Genomic DNA, 23,696 nt, shown 5'->3' on the forward strand with positions numbered 1-23,696 from the left:
GACCAAAATAAATGACTTGACTTGTCTTGCTTGACTTCTAGCAGGGACTCAACTTGACTTGCTTGCTTTTCACCACAGTAACTTGGGACTTGCTTTAGACTTGAAGGTTAAGACTTGAGACTTGCTTGTGACTTGCACATGTGTGATTTACTCCCATGTCTGAATAGTACTAGAGACGACTATTTAATCAGATACGGTGGACATTAGGGATTGACCGATTATCGGCAACACCAATATATCGGGGGCCAATATGCACTTTCTCCGATATATCGGGATCAACCCCTGAGGTTACCAATATAACGGATATTTTGGAAAAATGCTTGTACCGGAGTGATGCCTGCAGCTAGATGCATCACCCCGGTACCGGCATCCATAGCCGATGGTCGGCTGTCTTGTAATGACAAATGGTGCGGCTGAGAAGCTGCTCGGCTGTCATTACAAGGAGTGGGAGGGGACGTCCCCCCCTCCTGCCGCCTTCCGCGGCTCGCCTGGGTCTCCCATCCCACCGGGAGACCCAGGCAACCGTCCTGCATGGCCACCAAATAGAAGACCCTAACAAAGACGCATTTGGACATGAGATCACTTCTGGGTACTCGGTAAACTTGGCGTTTTGAATGCTTTTAAGTGCAGAGGAGGGGTTTGGGGTCTTTTAGATGCCCAGATCCCTCCATAAAAGTACCCGTGAAAAAAAAACGAAAAAACATTTTTTTTAAATGTCTGAAAATATCGGCCAATATCAGCTGATACCGATATCTGATGACCAAAATATCGGTATCGGTAATAAAAAACGATATCGGTCGATCACTAGTGGACATATCATTCACCCAACCTCCCCAAACTTTGTCAAATTTATTTAACACACCTCTGCTAACATAGGTAACTTTGTACAAGGGTAGAGTTTTGTTAATCAGCACCTTCCAGGCCAACACTGTAGGGGCCACAGCATAATAGACTAGCGATGAAAGTAAAGTACGTATCACTTTCTTAGGGGCTAAGGGATCCACCAGGCCCAATAAACAAACTGCAAGCATTGAAGCATTTAGGCCATGGTAGAATATTTATGAGTATGTTATGATTTCAAAAAGGATTTTGTTATGATTGAATTCTGAAATGTTGTTGTAAGACACATAATTTGTTTTATTTACTGATTAATTCAATTATTACACAAGGACATTCATTTTGAGTTGCATTTGCCTTGCATGTTAAGTTTTGCATGTTGGTATAAATGCACGTTACTGTATAACTGATATTATTGCACTAAGAAATTTAGATATATTGTTCCATATATAGGGGCGTTGCTCACTTATATTTTGTCACTAAATATGTAAGCGCATGTTACATTCATTCAAAGTGTGCTTTTGATTTATTGTTTGGGTCTTTTCATTAAGTGTTTCCCAATATATTTTTTAAACTATAATTCTCTACACCAGGGGTGTTAAACTCGATTTCATCGCGGGCCGCATCAGTATTATGGTTGCCCTCAAAGGGCCGGTTATATCTGTAAGAATAATGTCCAGAGAACCCCACGCCCCCTTACACCCTTACATGAGATGTCAAGAGCCCCCTCCCACTATCAGAAGTCAAGAGGCACCCACCCTTCCTTACATCACAATGCACCCCCTTACCTTGTGCTGCTGCCAGGAAGATGATGCGGTTGGATCTGGGAAATAGTGCAGGGTCTGGAGGAGAACCAGAGGAGGGCTGGAGTCAGCTTCCAGAGTCTACTGAATGCTGAGACCAGGGGAAGGAGAGGCAAGGTGGTGTTGTGGCTGCACAGAGGATCTGTAGGATCTGTAGGAGAAGTTCTGCCCTCCTCTCTGCTGGGGACTGCTTAGAAGGAAATGGGGTGGGGGGCAAAGACAAGCCTTTCTGCAGCTACACAGAGGAGTGCAGGATCTGGCAAAGGAGTTTTGTCCTCTCTGCTGCGGACTACAGAGACAAGGTGGAGGCAGAGACAAGGGGGGTGCAGCAGCCAGCTGCAGAAGAGGTACGAGGGCCACATGAAGTTGGCTGGGGGGCCGCATTCGGCCCGCGGGCCTTGTGTTTGACACCTGTGCTCTACACATAGCAAAAATGTGCAATGGTGGTCACAAATTAGAAAGCAACACTACCAGAATCCTATAGGTATAAGATGGCGTACAAAACTTGTACATTTAAGCCAGTTTCCAAATGGTGTTTTTAGGGTCCAGTGGTTTCCATCCACACATCTATGGGTGAAATAATTCTGTTCTTTCCCTCCTCTTTAAGTGTATGTCAAGCCACAACTTTTTTTCTTAGTTATGGGTGGAGTGGTAAAGCGTTTGAGCCCCTGTCCTGTTCTTATTGATACCCAGGACTCCATTAGAACAATAAACCATCTGTAAAGCTGGCCAGTCACGTTTACACACTGGTGAAGGTAACACCCGTATTTTTTTACTGAAAATATAGGTTTAGTGAACATGGGCACTAATAACAAGTGACATAAAAATGATAATTACTACCATTTAAACTTCAGGGTCTTTTCTTTCAGAAAATATATAATAGTAATAAAGTTGCAGCGCTTTAAAATAGCAATAACAAATTAAATGTTCAAGTAAATAATAATTAAAACATCCACTATAAGTCATGGGCATAAAAATGTAAAAGAAAAATCACACACAAAAAATGCATTAATAATGAACTAAAAGTTCCTTAACTCCAGAAATGTTTGTGTATTGCTTCCACCATTTAAAAAAGGGGACACAATGTGAAACTGAGCACTCACCAGCTTACTAGCTGTCAAAGCAGCAAATCACGCATTGGGAATGAACAATGTCAGCTTCCACTCTATGGACATCCAGCTGCATGCATCCACCTGAGGTCCTCTGACTGTAGCAGCAGCAGTCCACTGATTGGGGAAAAGCCCACAATGCCATTAGATGGAAAAGAAGTGTTCGTGCAAGGAGCCAAATACCAAAAGGGGCCAGATATAGTGTAGTAATTTATTACTAAAGCATAAGAATAAAAAAAAAAACAATAAAAAACATTCAGATGCCAAGTGGTAAAAAAATTTATAACTCTGCTTTTGCTCAGATGACTGCCAGTTTCGAAACTGGAAGTGGCGGCCTAACAACAGTGTATAGCTCTGCCCCATATAATATATGATGTTTGGGGTGCATTTTAGCATGTGTGCAAAAATTACAAAAACGGCTCTGGCAATGAAAGGGTCCCAACCTACAGAAAACATTCAGTTAGCGTTCAGCACTTGGTGGCAAGTTGCTACTCCATGTAGAGAGTTCAATACTGGTCCTGATATAGTCAGTGTGTTTTCTGAGTCCAGCAATGTTTTATCCAGTGTTGACTCCTGATATAGAGGGAGTGCTGATGTCCCCGAAACACGTTTGATATATTCATATGTCTTATTTACTAACAGTTAACATGATCTTGGATTCTTTCATCTGGTTTTGGTCTTTTGCACCTTTCTATATTTTTATGGTTTGAGCTACTTTGGATGCCCATTGAGTGAAGCCTTGCCAGTGTTGCCAACCTCCCGGAGGGAAATTTACTGGCAAAACTTCCAAAATTTACGGACGGCACCAATTTTTTACTGGCATTGCAAAAATGTACATAAACAGGCTGTTTTCAGTGCTAAACCGTGCAAATATCAATACTTAAACTATAAACATGTAGATAGTGCTATTAGCAATGTGTTTAGGTTAAACAAAAGTCAAAAACCATATTTCTCCATTAACATGGAGAGGTGAAGGGGGCACAGGAGCAGGACACTGATGTCCTCTGCCCCCGGGCCCCGATTTCTCTCTCTACTACTCCAGTCTGCAGTGCGCTGCCTGCTAGCTGTCGGACTCGGGGGGGGGGGGGAGGGAGTGAGAAAGAAAACCAACGGAGCTTCCCCTTTTTTGCAGACTGAGTGCCAGCCACACATTGCCCCCCAATGATTGCAGAGTGCCAGCCACACATTGCCCCCAGTGATCGCAGAGTGCCAGCCACACATTGCCCCCAATGATAGCAGAGTGCCAGCCACACATTGCCCCCAATGATAGCAGAGTGCCAGCCACACATTACCCCCAATGATAGCAGAGTGCCAGCCACACATTACCCCCAATGATAGCAGAGTGCCAGCCACACATTACCCCCAATGATAGCAGAGTGCCAGCCACACATTGCCCCCAATGATAGCAGAGTGCCAGCCACACATTGGCCCCAATGATCGCAGAGTGCCAGCCACACATTGCCCCCAATGATAGCAGAGTGCCAGCCACACATTGCCCCCAATGATAGCAGAGTGCCAGCCACACATTGCCCCCAATGATAGCAGAGTGCCAGCCACACATTGCCCCCAATGATAGCAGAGTGCCAGCCACACATTGCCCCCAATGATAGCAGAGTGCCAGCCACACATTACCCCCAATGATAGCAGAGTGCCAGCCACACATTGCCCCCAATGATCGCAGAGTGCCAGCCACACATTACCCCCAATGATAGCAGAGTGCCAGCCACACATTACCCCCAATGATAGCAGAGTGCCAGCCACACATTGCCCCCAATGATAGCAGAGTGCCAGCCACACATTGCCCCCAATGATCGCAGAGTGCCAGCCACACATTGCCCCCAATGATAGCAGAGTGCCAGCCACACATTGCCCCCAATGATAGCAGAGTGCCAGCCACACATTGCCCCCAATGATAGCAGAGTGCCAGCCACACATTGCCCCCAATGATAGCAGAGTGCCAGCCACACATTGCCCCCAATGATAGCAGAGTGCCAGCCACACATTGCCCCCAATGATAGCAGAGTGCCAGCCACACATTGCCCCCAATGATAGCAGAGTGCCAGCCACACATTGCCCCCAATGATAGCAGAGTGCCAGCTACACATTGCCCCCAATGATAGCAGAGTGCCAGCCACACATTGCCCCCAATGATCGCAGAGTGCCAGCCACACATTACCCCCAATGATAGCAGAGTGCCAGCCACACATTACCCCCAATGATAGCAGAGTGCCAGCCACACATTGCCCCCAATGATAGCAGAGTGCCAGCCACACATTGCCCCCAATGATAGCAGAGTGCCAGCCACACATTGCCCCCAATGATAGCAGAGTGCCAGCCACACATTGCCCCCAATGATAGCAGAGTGCCAGCCACACATTGCCCCCAATGATCGCAGAGTGCCAGCCACACATTACCCCCAATGATAGCAGAGTGCCAGCCACACATCACCCCCAATGATAGCAGAGTGCCAGCCACACATTGCCCCCAATGATAGCAGAGTGCCAGCCACACATTGCCCCCAATGATCGCAGAGTGCCAGCCACACATTGCCCCCAATGATAGCAGAGTGCCAGCCATACATTGCCCCCAATGATCGCAGAGTGCCAGCCACACATTACCCCCAATGATAGCAGAGTGCCAGCCACACATTGCCCCCAATGATAGCAGAGTGCCAGCCACACATTGCCCCCAATGATAGCAGAGTGCCAGCCACACATTGCCCCCAATGATAGCAGAGTGCCAGCCACACATTGCCCCCAATGATAGCAGAGTGCCAGCCACACATTGCCCCCAATGATTGCAGAGTGCCAGCGATCCCCTAGCACTTACCTCTCTCGCAGCTTCTCTTCAGTCCCCGGCTCCCCGCGGCGCCTCCTCCTCGTCCAATGGCACGGTGTTTGCCTTTCGGCCAATCAGGAAGCGGGAGGACCCGCTCCCTGATTGGCCAGGAGGATAATCCGTGTGACAATAGCGAATTCTCATTCGCTATTGTCACAGAATGGGCGGGTCTCAGAGTCCACTCCACACACAGTGAGTCCACACGCTGCACGCACTCACTGTCAGCGCCAGCGGCCGGCGGGAAAACTTGAATGACGGCGGGGGCGGAGGCAGGGGCGGGCGCAGGCGGACCTGCTGCATTGATCTCTGTGCGAGAACTCGTCTCGGAGTCAGTCGGGAATCTTCGGAACTGCGCGCCGCACATGCGCAGTTCCGACCTTGCCCCCGCCGCCGTAGATTTACGGGCACTTTTCTCCTGCTACGGGCATTTACGAGCAGGAGAAAAGTGCCCTGTTTTAACGGGCTGTCCGTAAATCTACGGGCGGTTGGCAACACTGAGCCTTGCTGTGTGGGATCCACCTCACCAGAACTATAGAACTTGGTTGAAAGTTCCCAGCACCTCTTTTGATATAGTGTTCTGGAGTTTATTTCCTTACATGTCTACTGAACTTTCCAGACTGCTAATATTAAAAAGGAATTTCACTCTCCCAAACAGTATTTTTAAATCCTTTTTAATGCTGCTAGCATTAATAAATAGATAGGAAATTATATCACATTTACTTATTTTAAACTTTTTTTTTTGTACATTTCTTTAGTTACTTCCTAGTTTCTTGCCTAGGTAAATGATGTCATACATCTCAGGAGTCTTCAGGAGGGGAGGGGAGGAAGAGGGGCTTTCTCTGTTGGATGCCTGTGTGCTTGAGCTAAGGGTAAATGGATTCCAAGAAGTAATTGCTACATCATTTGCCCTTACTCAAGATAGCCATGGCCAGAAATGCTAGGGGTGTTTTTCAAACTGAAAAAATGAGGCATAGAGACAATGAATGAATTAAAAATGAACTAAATAGTATTTTTGTTTTGTGGTGCTCAGATGTAGTGAAGATCCGCTTTAACTTTCCAACCTTGTTTTACTGTCACAGGTGGTCCGGCTGCTGTTGGAGAGAAAAGCTCAGGTGGACATCCCAGATAAGCATGGACGAATGGCACTACACAGAGCAGCGGGTGCAGGACACCTCAGTGTCATACAGTTGCTGGTTCAGAATGGAGTCTCTCTGAATAAAAAAGACAGTCTGGGCCTCAATGCAATGCAGAGGGCAGCCCTGCTGGGACACCTCCAAGTGTCCACTTACCTTCAAGAACAAGCGACATTACCTGCGGATGCACATCTAGAATGAAGCCACAAAGCAACTACAAACCTGATTCCAAAAAAGTTGGGACACTGTTCAAATTGTGAATAAAAACAGAAAGCAATGATGTGGAAGTTTCAAATTTCAATATTTTATTCAGAATACAACATAGATGACATATCAAATGTTTAAACTGAGAAAATGTATCATTTTAAGGGAAAAATAAATTGATTTTAAATTTTATGGCATCAACACATCTCAAAAAAGTTGGGACAAGGCCATGTTTACCACTGTGTGGCATCCCCTCTTCATTTCATAACAGTCTGCAAACGTCTGGGGACGGAGGAGACAAGTTGCCCAAGTTTAGGAATAGGAATGTTGTCCCATTCTTGTTTAATACAGGTTTTTAGTTGCTCAACTGTCTTAGGTCTTCTTTGTCGCATCTTCCTCTTTATGATGCGCCAAATGTTTTCTATGGGTGAAAGATCTGGACTGCAGGCTGGCCATTTCAGTACCCGGATCCTCCTTCTACGCAGCCATGATGTTGTAATTGATGCAGTATGTGGTCTGGCATTGTCATGTTGGAAAATGCAAGGTCTTCCCTGCAAGAGACAACATCTGGATGGGAGCATATGTTGTTCTAGAACTTGAATTTACCTTTCAGCATTGATGGTGCCTTTCCAGATGTGTAAGCTGCCCATGCCACACGCACTCATGTTACCCCATACCATCAGAGATGCAGGCTTCTGAACTGAGCACTGAGAACAACTTGGGTTGTCCTTGACCTCTTTAGTCCGGATGACATGGCGTCCCAGTTTTCCAAAAAGAACTTCAAATTTTGATTTGTCTGACCACAGAACAGTTTTCCACTTTGCCACAGTCCATTTTAAATGAGCTTTGGCTCAGAGAAAACGCCTGCGCTTCTGGATCATATTTAGATTTGGCTTCTTTTTTGGCCTATAGAGTTTTAGCCGGCAACGGCGAATGGCACGGTGGATTGTGTTCACCGACAATGTTTTCTGGAAGTATTCCTGAGCCCATGTTGTGATTTCCATTACAGTAGCATTCCTGTATGTGATGCAGTGCCGCCTCAGGGCCCGAAGATCATGGGCATCCAATATGGTTTTTCGGCCCCGACCCTTACACACAGAGATTGTTCCAGATTCTCTGAATCTTTGGATGATATTATGCACTGTAGATGATAACTTCAAACTCTTTGCAATTTTTCTCTGAGAAACTCCTTTCTGATATTGCTCCACTATTTTTCGCCACAGCATTGGGGGAATTGGGGATCCTCTGCCCATCTTGACTTCTGAGGGACACTGCCACTCTGAGAGGCTCTTTTTATACCCAATCATGTTCCCAATTGACCTAATAAGTTGCAAATTGGCCCCCCAGCTGTTCCTTATACTGTATGTACATTTAACTTTTCTGGCCTCTTGTTGCTATCTGTCCCAACTTTTTTGGAATGTGTAGCTCTCATGAAATCCAAAATGAGCCAATATTTGGCATGACATTTCAAAATGTCTCACTTTCAACATTTGATATGTTATCTATATTATATTGTGAATAAAATATAAGTTTATGAGATTTGTAATTTAGTCCATTCCTTTATTACTCACAATTTGTACAGTGTCCCAACTTTTTTGGAATTGGGTTTGTAAAAAAGACATTGCCAAATCCTGGAAATCCTCAACTCTAAGTTTCCACAAAGTCATATCAAGGGTGCCCTAATCTATGAGAAAACGACGGCAAAAATGTTAAACAGAATGATCAAATTTACCTAAATCTGGACCTCTTGTGTTAGGCGTTTCCTTCCATCTACTTTTAAAAGACGTCTCCTATGACTTTAATTTAATGTGACACTCCATGTGGGATGCCCGAGTGGGCTACGGGCACCCCCATGGCCACCCCAACGTGAACTCCCTATACTCCACCCAGCTTACTCATCACCTTTCCCTCCTTTTCTTGCTTGCCATCGCCCTTATATCCTATTGTTGCACTCTTTCCTACTCTTTCACTCTTGCTCCTATTCATTTCTGATTTTCTTCACTTTTCTATCTATTTACAGACCCGAGTCAAGTATAGTGTGGTCTATACTATGAAACTGTGTTTTCTAGTTATCTTTTTACAGCACCCCATACATAATCAGCTCACGTGCTAAGATGACTGTTACTTTGCTTGGTGCATGTGACATATGTTGGTTTCACATTCCGTAACATTTCTGAAGAGTCATGTATGTACAACCTGACTTAAAATGTATTTTTTGTAACGTTGTAAAACCCCAAAACATTTTTTGAATGAAAAGTCACAAGGCTTATCAAAGTCTGAAAAAAATGAAAACAAAATTCTGTGATTAAAGGGAATGTATTATCTACAGAACTATGCTTTTACAGTCAATAAATCAGACAAAGAAACATGTTTTTACTTAATGGTGTATTTATGGAAAAAAAACACAGATCTGTTTGCCTGTGAAACTGCATACACGATTGTTCTGCGTAAGTAAGGGCAAAACTGAATATTATTGGAATATTTTCTGTACAGTATTTTCTCTCCAGTTTGAATGTTCTTCATAGAGGAAATCAGACAAATACTGCATTATGAGCTCTAGATGGAGCTGATGATCACAGGAAATAAAACATTTTTTTACTCTGACTGTCAGCTCCAACTAGAGGCAATTATGCAGTATTTTCCAGATTCACTCTACGAAGAGAAAATAAGTGTATAACATTCAATTTTGCCTCTATTTGCACATAACAAATGTACATGCAGTTTCACTGGACATACAGTATAGCTCTGCAATATTTTTCATAAATACACCCTTGGTGTGTAAAACAATATTACAATATACTATTTATTGTAAACATTGGTGGAGCCATGTTAAATAATTATTGGCATTGTCCAATAGCAGAGCAGTATCAGGAGCTCCAAAAATCATGCATAAAATGCTTGAGGTGACCCTGTGTCTATCACTTTTAGGGCAAAACAACAGGGTTGCATACATTAGCTCCTACCTAAAAGCATTTACCTTTTCCTTCCTCCTTGCCCAAGCAGCATATTTACCACTCCATCGCTTCCCTATTGTTCCATGTAGGTGCAGGGGGGATACCCAAAACCTATGGGTGTATAGGAGCACCTGACTCGCCTCCTTTCCTCTTATGTGATGACACTGGTGCTTAGCCCAGTGCTGTCACATGGGACAAAATCCTCAGCCCTGAAGCTGCCGCCATGGGAAGCAGCAATTTCACTCTAGAGCCACCAACCTACACTTGACTTCCCTTCGCTCCCCCACCATTATATTAACCAGTGGAAGTGGAGATTAGATTCATAGTTGGATCTTACATAGCGCTAAAGAAACTCTACCTGACCCCATGTGACAGAACTGCTGCCTAAGTGGCCAATAACCTACAGTGCTACTCCTGCAGCAGTCTCTGGTAGTTTAGTCCTATTTCCCTCTCTCTGCCCTCACACAGCCAGGCACACCGCATTTTCAGCATACTTGGCTCACAGATCAGTCTAGGGGTTTCTTTTTGTGGTGTTTATTGGAACGGTAACGTGGATGGGGAGCATGGGATACTCCAAAACTGCAACAACTGTACAACTTGAGGGCTGCTTGGCTTCTGGTTGCTCTGTACATTCAGGCTGTATTGCAGAACCTCTGGCTGAACTGTACTCTCCCAACTGTCTTGCACAACTGAGTCCTGGCTGTACTGGGCAAACTTCCTGGCTGTTTTGTACAATTCCTCAGGAAAAAGGGGGGTCAATTACTCAGAATGGTTGGACTTCCTCTCTCCAGCTCCCTTCTGGCTCAGCTCAGTCTCTGAACAAGTTTCTTCAGTGGGCCCCCCAGCTAAGCCTAACCAGGACCTCAAGGTCTTCACAAGGGCTCCTCTAGCTTCCTCTGTCCCAGGGGTAGAGCACTCTGTTGCCAGGCCTCAGACTACTTATGGGTTCTCCGTCCCCCTTCCGGGCACACCTCCTCAGGGATTGGCTGGAGTTCCATAAATATTCAGACTGCCTGTCCTGCTCTCCCTCCCACTAGAAGTTTCTAGAATACAGGGGACACAGCAGAACAGCAGCCTGTGAAACAATAAACAGCCCTAAGCAATTAACCCCTGCTCCACTCTTTAAAGAGGAGCCAGACTAAATTTACCCAGCAGCCTACTTTGAACTAGAAGGGTGCTACACACCAATCATGGGCCCTGTGATGTGGGAGGAAGGGGAATCATATGTTACCCCATACTGGGAAGTACTAGGCATGTAACTTTTACTTAGGGCAGCCACTCTCAACCAAGGTTCTGGTAAACCCTATGATTTCTACAGAGGTTGCTAAGTGTTCCTAGAGCTGTGGCTTTAAGACCTCCCCATCTGAAGGTGCCTGCAAGGTTCTAGATCCACTTCCACTCAGCAGAGCCAGTGGCATGATACCAATATTCTTTTTAACTATTAATAAGGGTAGCATTTTGATCAAAGCCACTGATAAGGCAGTAGAGCCAGCCCTCTTGTACTGGGTCCAAACCTCGTTAGTACAAAAAGGGGGCCCGGGCATCCGCAGAACAGGAGGGCCAGTAGTCCTGCCTTATTGCTGACACTTGTGCAGTGCTGCCGGCTTCTACTTTTTTTTTTAATTCCTCCGGCTGCATTGCAGGAGGATCATTTCTAATATCTGCACCCCTTCCCCCTGCTGTATGGGACCCCTTTGTGCCCTTTTCCCCTTTGTGCTGCCGTTTTCCCTCCTCTCATGCCGGAAGCTGCTGAGGGCACACTGGCGGGTTATTTGAGAAATGTGAGCGGGGGGGGGGGGTTTCACCATCCGGAATGAACACACCACCCTGAATGAACACCGATCGCTCACTGTGGGGGTACAGATATTGCCTCTGTGCCGCTATTCAATTGGACAGGTCTTATTCAACCGGGGTAGAATTTCTGCCATGGTTACAAAGCATAGCATCCCGGGCGATGCATACTAGCAAAAATACAATTTTGATATTTTCGAGGGGAGGCCCTGTCAGGTAGGCTGTACAGGACCCCGTGGTTTCTTTCAGTTGCCCTGATTCTGGCCACCACTGTAATGCCCCTTGCAGACAGGACGGACTCGGTTTTGATCAGCAGGGGATCTGTCTACCGATTCCCTGCTGATCAGAGCAGAGATGGTGGATGACAGGTCCGTGTCCGCTCAGTTTATGCAAAGCAGACATGGTCAGAGGCTGCTCTGCTATATGGGTGGCTGGGTGTAAACAGACTTCTTTGTCTGTTTACCCCTGACTGCCCTCCAGAGGTAGGTGGGTGTAAACGGACACAGATCTGTTTACACCCAGCAGTTCAAAGGGGTAAATGGACCATCAAAGCAGGTCTGTCTGAAAAACTGACAGGCGGACCTGATTGGACCTTTCGTGTAAATGTGGCCTAAGTGGGCATTCCTTATACTGACAACTTTAAAGGACACCCCACTAACCTCCAATTAATTAATTTTACCAAGGGTTCCCTGAGACTTTAAAATTATTTTAAAGGTTTCTCTTGGGTATGATGTTTGAGAAAGGCTGACTTATGCCCCGTACACACGTGCAGATTATCTGAAGACTTTTGTCTGCAGACTTACCAAAACCATATAATATGAGGTCAAACCTAAACACTTTCAATTTGTATGCAATCCGGCAGGCCCTTGCACTACATAGAAAAGGTAAGTCTGCAGACAAAAGTCTTCAGATAATCTGCACGTGTGTATGGGGCATTAGTGTCTGTGCAGCAAAAAGGCAAGGGCAAGTAAAGGCTGCTGCAAGGGGTGGCATATATATGGACCTTCCATACAGGAACATTTTAGAACTCTTAACACTGGGTGATTTTTTCAATGGAGAAGGGGTCCAAATATTATATGCAGACCTTGCTTAAGTGAATCTCAGTTTGCCCTGCATTAGTAAGGCACACACGGTTGAATAAAAGCACTGTTGGAGGTTAGTGTGATTTACAAATACCTCCAGGCCACTTGTTGAGAGCTCTAAAAAATGTTCTCTCACTGCTGTGCATGATGCCCTAAGAGGACAAAGGTTGGACAGGCGAGTGTAGCAGCACGTGTGCAATGCCGAAAGTCCAGTTTTCAGACCTCTCAATCTAGAGCTGGTTGACTGCATGTGATGTGAACTGCAGTGTTAAACCTGGACACAGATAAAAAACATATATGAGAGCTGTTTTACCAGTCAGCAGATTTGTATTTCAGGGGTTGCTTGTTTGGCATGGTGCCACTGACAGAATGCCTTCCATTTTTCTCAATGGATGCAAATTCTCTGACTGGAAGAGGTGGAGAGGAGGAAATGCGATGCACCAATCTTCACTTTCTCCAATCAGCTTTGCAATAATTGAGAAAAATACAAGGCGTTCTGTGAATGGTGCCTGTACCCATCGAGCGACCCCCTGTGTTTACTATGCAGGGCAGACGCTCGGACAGGACCAGGAAGATTGCGGTAATCACTGTAGAAGTGGTGACTACTACAGTGATTCTACACTTCCACACTGGTATGGCATATGCATACTTGCATTGTTCCAAGCTTGACCAATGTAACTATGCAAAAAAAAATTCAGCTTTAATAAACTTAGGGAAACACAGGGTCAAAGAGTAAAAAAGAAGAATCCTATTGGCTCCTATGAGATGGCTGCATCACAGATACTTTTCTTTTAGAGACTTTCCTTAGAACAGGCTCCTTGTTTCTTGACATTTCTCCCATATGTTGACTCCCACAATATTGACACAATTACAGACCTGTTTTCTCTTATCTAATCTCCTCCTCCAAACACTGATTTTCTTAGAGGAAAGCACAGGACTTTTTTTTATTTTTTTATTTCAGTGTATACCTTAATGTTTTTTTTCTACATTTGCCTTTTCCATATTTACAAGATTTGTTGTTTTATATTTGATAAATGTGGTTCAATTTGGTGTTTTTTTAAATGGAAAGGCAATCTGTAATAACTGAAAGTATCCAGCAGGTGTCAGCAGCGTACCATTTTTATTTTATATCGCTACAATAGTAATCCTTATAGTCACTTTTTTCCCAACAATGTAAGGACTTGAGTACACAGACTAATGCCCAGTACACACGATCCGAAAATTGGACAACGTTCCGTTAGTTTTTGTTTGGTTGCTAGTACACTCTCAATTATATTCGCAAATGGGAGAGGTTACTTACAATACAAATTTTCTCGTACGATGATTCAAAATCTTCCGGTATGCGTAACTACGCTGAAGCATGTGAGGGGAAATGATATAATGTGCGTGTGACCCCTCTAGCCACGCCTTGAGGGCCTTCGTGCCGAGCTGTTTGGAATTTTCGTGTCTGGCCAGGTTTATTCGCTCGTTTATTTGCACGATAACTGGAAATATGGAGGATTCCAGCCTTCCAGTAGCTATCCTTGGTGTTCTGCCTATCCAGAATGTTCTTAACCAAAAGAAAAAGAGAAGGCGAAGATCATGGAGTAAAGAATGGCTCCTCAACTGTGCAAAGTACTCCCACATGCAACTCCTCCGTGAGATTCATGAAAACAACCCAGATGATTTGCGTAATTATTTGCGAATGGATGATGAGTGCTTCCAGCATCTCCTGTCATCTGTCACTCCCCGGATACAGAAACAGGACACAGCCATGCGTGAGGCCATTAGTGCCATTTTTGTATTAAAACATTAAAAAATCACACAGTCAGCATTACTGTTTAGGTGGGAGAGTGGGGAAGTGCAATTTTGAGACATATAATTTGTGCATATTATTGTTAAATCATTTATTTATATATATAATAATAATAATAATAATAATACTATGTAATATATAATTTATATAATATAATATATAACGCATGAATTATAATCTAATCAATAATATAATTTTATTATATATATTATATAATAAAATTATATTATTGATTCGATTATAATTCATGCGTTTGTGTTTCAAATTTATCACATCTGGGATGTCTACTAGAGTCTTGTTTTGGTCAGGTTTAAGTCAGTAATTACTAAGAATTGTAGGCCTATAATACATAACGCCAAATTTCCATGAAAAAAATTGTACCACTTTTGGTATATAATTCCTGACATAATCATACCGCCAGGCCATTTTTTGCTATTCTGCACTGCTTTATTTTAACGGACAATTGCGCGTTCATGTGACGCTGTACCCAAATAAAATTTATGTCCTTTTATTCCCACAAATAGAGCTTTCTTTTGGTGGTATTTGATCTCCTGTGCAATTTTTATCTTTTGCGCTAAAAGCAAAAAAAGAGCGACAATTAAAAAAAAAATATATATATATATATATATATTCCACTTTCTGCTATATAACATTCCCAATAAACAAAAATGTAAAAATCTAATTTTTTTCATCATTTTTGGCCAATTTATATGCTGCTACATATTTTTGGTAAAAAAAAAATCCCAATAAGCATATTTTGATTGCATTGCACAAAAGTTATCGCGTTACAAACTAGGGGAAAGATTTATGTAATTTTTATTATTTTTTTTTTACTAGTAATAGCGGCAATCTGCTATTTTTAGCAGGACTGCGACATTGCGGTGGACAGATCGGACCTCTAACTGACATTTTTAACATTTTTGGGGGACCAGTGACATTACTACAGTAATCAGTGCTAAAAATATGCACTGCTACTGTAATAATGTCATTGGCGGGAAGGGGTTAACTCAGGGGGGATCAAAGCGTATGCATAGGGGGTACTTTATAACCGTGAGGGGGATGGGCTTGTGGAATAAACACAGAGACCTGTGATCCTAAATAGGAGGAACACAGGCACTCTGTACTGGATCCAGAGAGAACAACGGTCTGCTGTGTTTACAACAGCAGACCATCGTTCTCTCTCCACCGGGAGTGATCGCGGGTGCCAGGTGGAAATCGTGGCCGTCCGCCCCGTGAGTCAGCTTCCACACTGGCTAATGGGGGCACGAGGGCACCTCCAGCGGTGTGCGCGCCCATGCATGCCCCTAGGATCGATCCTGCGAACCGCTGTACAGGTACGGCAGTTTGCGCAGCCAAACCAGCCTAACGCAGTATACAGTGCCTTGTGTAAATATTCAGCCCCCTTGAACTTTGCAACCTTTTGCCACATTTCAGGCTTCAAACATAAAGATATAAAACTGTATTTTTTTGTGAAGAATCAACAACAAGTGGGACACAATCATGAAGTGGAACAAAATTTATTGGATATTTCAAACTTTGTTAACAAATAAAAAACTGAAAAATAGGGCGTGCAAAATTATTCAGCCCCTTTACTTTCAGTGCAGCAAACTCTCTCCAGAAGTTCAGTGAGGATCTCTGAGAGCCGGTTCACATACAGGCGACCCGACTTGCCGGGGCGACCTGTGAAGTCGCGGTGCACAGCGCGCACCGCGACCTCGGAGAGACATGTATGGACTTCATATCATTGAAGTCAATGCAGGTCGCTCCAGGTCACCCCATAGTAGTACAGGACCCTTTTTCTAAGTCGGAGAGACTTGTGTCGCTCCTATTAGAACGGGTCCTGTGCTAATCTATGGCAGTCGACCCACGGCGACTTGTCAGGCGACCAAGTCGCCTGACAAGTCGCCCCAGTGTGAACCGGCTCTGAATGATCCAATGTTGACCTAAATGACTAATGATGATAAATAGAATCCACCTGTGTGTAATCAAGTCTCCGTATAAATGCACCTGCACTGTGATAGTCTCAGAGGTCCGTTTAAAGCGCAGAGAGCATTATGAAGAACAAGGAACACACCAGGCAGGTCCAAGATACTGTTGTGGAGAAGTTTAAAGCCGGATTTGGATATAAAAAGATTTCCCAAGCTTTAAACATCCCAAGGAGAACTGTGCAAGCGATAATATTGAAATGGAAGGAGTATCAGACCACTGCAAATCTACGAAGACCTGGCCATCCCTCTAAACTTTCAGCTCATACAAGGAGAAGACTGATCAGAGATGCAGCCAAGGGGCCCATGATCACTCTGGATGAACTGCAGAGATCTACAGCTGAGGTGGGAGACTCTGTCCATAGGACAACAATCAGTCGTATACTGCACAATTCTGGCCTTTATGGAAGAGTGGCAAGAAGAAAGCCATTTCTTAAAAGATATCCATAAAAAGTGTTGTTTAAAGTTTCCCACAAGCCACCTGGGAGACACCAAACATGTGGAAGAAGGTGCTCTGGTCAGATGAAACCAAAATCAAACTTTTTGGCAACAATGCAAAACGTTATGTTTGGCGTAAAAGCAACACAGCTCATCACCCTGAACACACCATCCCCACTGTCATACATGGTGGTGGCAGCATCATGGTTTCGGCCTGCTTTTCTTCAGCAGGGACAGGGAAGATGGTTAAAATTGGTGGGAAGATGGATGGAGCCAAATACAGGACCATTCTGGAAGAAAATCTGATGGAGTCTGCAAAAGACCTGAGACTGGGACGGAGATTTGTCTTCCAACAAGACAATGATCCAAAACATAAAGCAAAATCTACAATGGAATGGTTCACAAATAAACATATCCAGGTGTTAGAATGGCCAAGTCAAAGTCCAGACCTGAATCCAATCGAGAATCTGTGGAAAGAACTGAAAACTGCTGTTCACAAACGCTCTCCATCCAACCTCACTGAGCTCGAGCTGTTTTGCAAGGAGGAATGGGCAAAAATTTCAGTCTCTCGATGTGCAAAACTGATGGAGACATACCCCAAGCGACTTACAGCTGTAATTGCAGCAAAAGGATGGCGCTACAAAGTATTAACTTATGGGGGCTGAATAATTTTGCACGCCCAATTTTTCCATTTTTTATTTGTTAAAAAAGTTTGAAATATCCAATAAATTTCGTTCCACTTCATGATTGTGTCCCACTTGTTGTTGATCCTTCACAAAAAATTACAGTTTTATATCTTTATGTTTAAAGCCTGAAATGTGGCAAAAGGTCGCAAAGTTCAAGGGGGCCGAATACTTTCGCAAGGCACTGTATCTGCGGCAGGCGATCGGCAAGGTGTTAAAGAGACCTTGTTATAAAACTATATGTGCATTTAATATATTTTATGCATGTTATCTACCAGTAAAAGTCTCCCTTGTGTAGACATTCGAAAGCCATAGAACTGCTGCTGGTGCCTCCATCTTGGATGTGATATCAGCAGACTCCAAGCTGTCACTCAGCTGATACTCTACAGTCAGCTATATGAAAGGTTAGATAGGGAGGTGAGGGGTGGAGGAGCTGGGCCAGCACAGAAAGTAACTATGACACTCCCAGATCAGGAGGGAGCTATGATGTTCAGGGAGGGAAGGGGTTAGCAAGTTCAGAAGCACATTGGAGGTGAATAAAAATCATTCATAGAAAGAAAAAAAAAAAGTAATAATAAAAAGTTGAACTCCAGGTATGGATTTTATTTGTCCAGCTTGGACCATTGTAAGAATGCATATGCCGTCCCTGTGGGACTGCTGGGGAAGCAGAGAATCATTGTAGTAGTTCTGGGTCTTCCAGCTGTCCTACTACATAGTGAACACAAGGGGTCCCTTAATTGGCATGGTTGCCATTCACAGAACGCCTTGCATTTTTCTCACTGAATGCAAAGCGTTCTCTGATTGGACAAGGTGAAGAGGCGTGAAGCCACAATCACCCACCTCGTACATTCAGAACACTTTGAATTCATTAATAAAAATACAAGGCATTCTGTAAATGGCCCCTATGCCAAGAAGCAACCCCCTGTGTTCACTACAAGGGCAGACAATCTGCTGGGGACTCTGAAGACAGTGAGGATCACTGTGGTATCCGCGAATAATAAAGCGATTGTCCGCTTCTACAGGGATCCCACAGGTATGGGATACACACACTGTACTTATACAGTGGTGATCGAAAGTTTGGGCACCCCAGGTAAAAATTTGTATTAATGTGCATAAAGAAGCCAAGGAAAGATGGAAAAATCTCCAAAAGGCATCAAATTACAGATTAGGCATTCTTATAATATGTCAACAAAAGTTAGATTTTATTTCCATCATTTACACTTTTAAAATAATAGAAAACAAAAAAATGGCGTCTGCAAAAGTTTGGGCACCCTGCAGAATTTATAGCATGCACTGCCCCCTTTGCAAGGCTGAGACTGGGATCATCTGGGAAGACCAGGTGATGTCAATCTCAAAGGTTTTAAATCCCCAGACTCATCTGACCTTGCCCCAACAATCAGCACCATGGGATCTTCTAAGCAGTTGTCTAGAACAGCCTTTTTCAACCAGGGTGCCTTCTGGGTTCTTCGGGGGGGCCTTAGCAAAATACCTAAAAATTGCCAACAAGTCAGCAGGTGGATCAAGTGTGTTACACAAAACTACAGATTTTAATTGTGCAGCACCACAACCTTGGGTATTGTGCGGACCAGTTACTGGCATTCTATGAACCGAAGATGTCAAATGTTAATAAGAATGACATTGGGTGCCTGGGGATATCCTTGTTTGCCTCTCTCCTTCAGTAATGGGGGTCACATTAGTTGAATGAGTGGCTGGCACACTAGTCAGGTTTACTTGCTTTGCAGTGGCGGCTGGTGCTCAAAATTGTTTTTGGGGGGGGGGCGCAAAAAAAAATAAATGTAAAAGGTGTTGCTTCGCGGCAAAAAACGCGGTAAAAAAATTGCGTGACTTTGAGGTCCCCTGCCAGCACAAATCCCCCCAATCCCTCCACAAACCCCTGCCAGTTAACTTCCCCACTGACATGAATGGATGGATGGAGACATGGATAGATGGATGGAGACAAGGATAGATGGAGACAAGGATGGATGGATGAAGACATGGATGGATGGATAGAGACCTGGATAGATGGATGGATGGAGACATGGATGGATGGAGACATGGATGGATGTAAACATGGATGGATGGAGACATGGATGGATGGATGGATGGAGACATGGATGGAAGGAGACATGGATGGATGGAGACAGGGATGGATGGAGATATGGATGGATGGGTGGAGACATGGATGGATTGAGACATGGATAGATGGATGGAGACATGGATGAATGAATCTAGACATGGATAGAGACATGGATGGATGGAGACATGGATGCATGGATATATGGATGGAGGCATGGATGGATGGATGAAGACATGGATAGATGGATGGAGACATGGGTGGATGAATGGAGACATGGATGGATGAAGACATGGATGGATGGAGACATGGATGGATGAATCGAGACATGGATGGATGGAGACATGGATGGATGGATGGATGGATGGAGACATGGATGGATGAAGACACAGATAAATGGAGACATGGATGGGTGGAGACATGGATGGATGGATGGAGACATGGATGGATGGACACATGGATGGATGGACACATGGATGAATGTATGGAGACATAGATAGATGGAGACATGGATGGATGGATGGATGGATGGATGGATGGGGACATGGATGGATGAAGACAGATAAATGGAGACCTGGATGGATGGAAACATGGATTGATGGAGACATGGATGGATGGACACATAGATAGATGGAGACATGGATGGATGGAGACATGGATGGATGCAGGGAGACATGGATGGATGGACACATGGATGGATGGAGACATGGACGGATGGATGGAGACATGGATGGATGGAGACATGGATGGATGGATGGATGGATGGACACATGGATGGATGGAGACATGGATGGATGGATGGAGACATGGATGGATGCATGGAGACATGGATGGATGGACACATGAATGGATGGAGACATGGATGAATGGATGGACACATAGATGGATGGACACATGGATGGATGGAGACATGGATGGATGGATGGACACATGGATGGAGACATGGATGGATGGATGGACACATGGATGGATGGAGACATGGATGGATGGATGGATGGACACATGGATGGATGGACACATGGATGGATGCATGGAGACATGGATGGATGGAGACATGGATGGATGGACACATGGATGGAAGGAGAAATGGATGGATGGATGGAGACATGGATTGATGGACACATGAATGGATGGATGGATACATGGATGGATGGAGACATGGATGGACTTATGGATGCATGGACACGTGGATGGATGGATAGAGACATGGATGGATGGACACATGGATGGAAGGAGAAATGGATGGATGGATGGAGACATGGATTGATGGACACATGAATGGATGGATGGATACATGGATGGATGGAGACATGGATGGACTTATGGATGCATGGACACATGGATGGATGGATGGAGACATGGATGGATGGAAACATGGATGGAGACATGGATGGATGGACTCACGGATGGATGGACCCATGAATGGATGGATGGATGGATGGAGACATGAATGGATGGACTCATGGATGGATGGACACATGGATGGATGGATGGATGGAGACATAGATGGATGGACACATGAATCGATGGACTCATGGATGGATGGATGGAGACATGGATGGATGGATGGACACATGGATAGATGGACACATGAATGGATGGACTAATGGATGGATGGACACATGGATGGATGGACACATGGATGGATGGATGGACACATGGATGGATGGATGGAGACATAGATGGATAGATGGACACATGGATGGATGGATGGACACATGGATGGATGGATGGATGGATGGATGGATGGATGGAGACATGAATAGATGGATGGAGACATGGATGGATGGATGGAGACATGGATGGATGGATGGATGGATGGATGGACACATGGATGGATGGATGGATGGATGGATGGATGGATGGATGGAGACATGCATGGATGGAGACATGGATGGATGGACACATGGATGGATGGATGGATGGAGAAATGGATGGATGGAGACATGGATGGATGGATGGATGGATGGATGGATGGATGGATGGAGACATGGATGGATGGATGGATGGATGGAGACATGGATGGATGGAGACATGGATGGATGGATGGATGGAGACATGGGTGGATGGATGGACACATGGATGATGGATGGAGACATGGATGGATGGAGACATGGATGGATGGATGGACACATGGATGGATGCATGGAGACATGGACGGATGGATGGAGACATGGATGGATGGAGACATGGATGGATGAATGGACACATGGATGGATGGAGACATAGATGGATGGATGGAGACATAGATGGATGGATGGAGACATAGATGGATGGAGACATGGATGGATGGAGACATGGATGGAGACATGGATGGATGGACACATGGATGGATGGATGGACACATGGATGGATGGATGGATGGAGAAATGGACGGATGGATGGACACATAGATGGATGGAGACATGGATGGATGGAAACACGGATGGATGGATGGATGGATGGATGGAGACATGGATTGATGGATACATGAATGTATGGACTCATGGATGGATGGACACATGGATGGATGGAGACATGGATGGATGGATTCATGAATGGATGGACACATGGATGGATGGATGGATAGAGACATGGATGGATGGACTCATGGATGGATGGACACATGGATGGATGGATGAAACATGGATGGATGGAAACATGGATGGATGGTTGGAGACATGGATGGATGGAGACACGGATGGATGGATGGATGGATGGATGGATGGATGGATGGATGGATGGAGACATTGATGGATGGATGGAGACATGGATTGATGGACACATGAATGGATGGACTTATGGATGGATGGACACATGTATGGATGGAGACATGGATTAATGGACACATGAATGGATGGACTCATGGATGGATGGAGGGACACATGGATGGAGACAGGGATGGATGGATGGATGGATGGATGGATGGATGGATGGATGGACACATGAATGGATGGACTCATGGATGGATGGAGACATGGATGGATGGACACATGGATGGATGGTTGGAGACATGGATGGATGGAGACACGGATGGATGGATGGATGGATGGAGACATTGATGGATGGATGGAGACATGGATTGATGGACACATGAATGGATGGACTCATGGATGGATGGACACATGTATGGATGGAGACATGGATTAATGGACACATGAATGGATGGACTCATGGATGGATGGAGGGACACATGGATGGAGACAGGGATTGATGGACACATGAATGGATGGACTCATGGATGGATGGACACATGGATGGATGGATAGAGACATGGATGGATGGACTCATGGATGGATGACACATGGATGGATGAAACATGGATGTATGGAGACATGGATGGATGGATGGACACATGAATGGATGGACTCATGGATGGATGGAGACATGGATAGATGGATGGAAACATGGATGGATAGAGACATGGATGGATGGATGGACTCATGGATGGATGGACACATGAATGCATGGACTCATGGATGGATGGACACATGAATTGATGGACTCATGGATGGACACATGGATGGATGGATGGAGACATGAATGGATGGACTCATGGATGGATGGACACATGGATGGATGGATGGATGGAGACATGGATGGACACATGAAAGGATGGACTCATGGATGGATGGATGGATAGAGACATGGATAGATGGACACATGAATTGATGGACTCATGGATGGATGGACACATGGATGGATGGAGACATGGATAGATTGATGGAGACATGGATGGATGGATGGAGACATGGATGGATGGAGACATGGATGGATGGATGGATGGATGGATGGATGGACACATGGATGGATGGAGACATGGATAGATTGATGGAGACATGGATGGATGGATGGAGACATGGATGGATAGAGACATGGATGGATGGACACATGGATGGATGGATGGATGGAGACATGGATGGATGGACTCATGGATGGATGGACACATGGATGGATGGAGACATTGATAGATGGACACATGAACGGATGG

At 44.7% G+C, this 23,696-nt stretch overlaps 1 protein-coding gene across 1 annotated transcript in view; it reads left to right on the forward strand.

The window, feature by feature from the left end:
* ANKRD65 (ankyrin repeat domain 65) overlaps window positions 1-6,948 on the forward strand; it is a 48,101-nt gene extending 41,153 nt beyond the window's left edge. Inside the window, exon 4 of the mRNA XM_082273238.1 lies at window positions 6,667-6,948. Within this exon, the coding sequence (XP_082129364.1) occupies window positions 6,667-6,921 (255 nt within the window). The 3' untranslated portion in view covers window positions 6,922-6,948. The remainder of the gene's footprint in view (window positions 1-6,666) is intronic.
* The last annotated feature ends 16,748 nt before the right edge of the window (window positions 6,949-23,696 follow it).

This window comes from Pelophylax lessonae (assembly GCF_965119305.1).
Source record: "Pelophylax lessonae genome assembly, chromosome: 12".
NCBI lineage: Eukaryota > Metazoa > Chordata > Amphibia > Anura > Ranidae > Pelophylax > Pelophylax lessonae.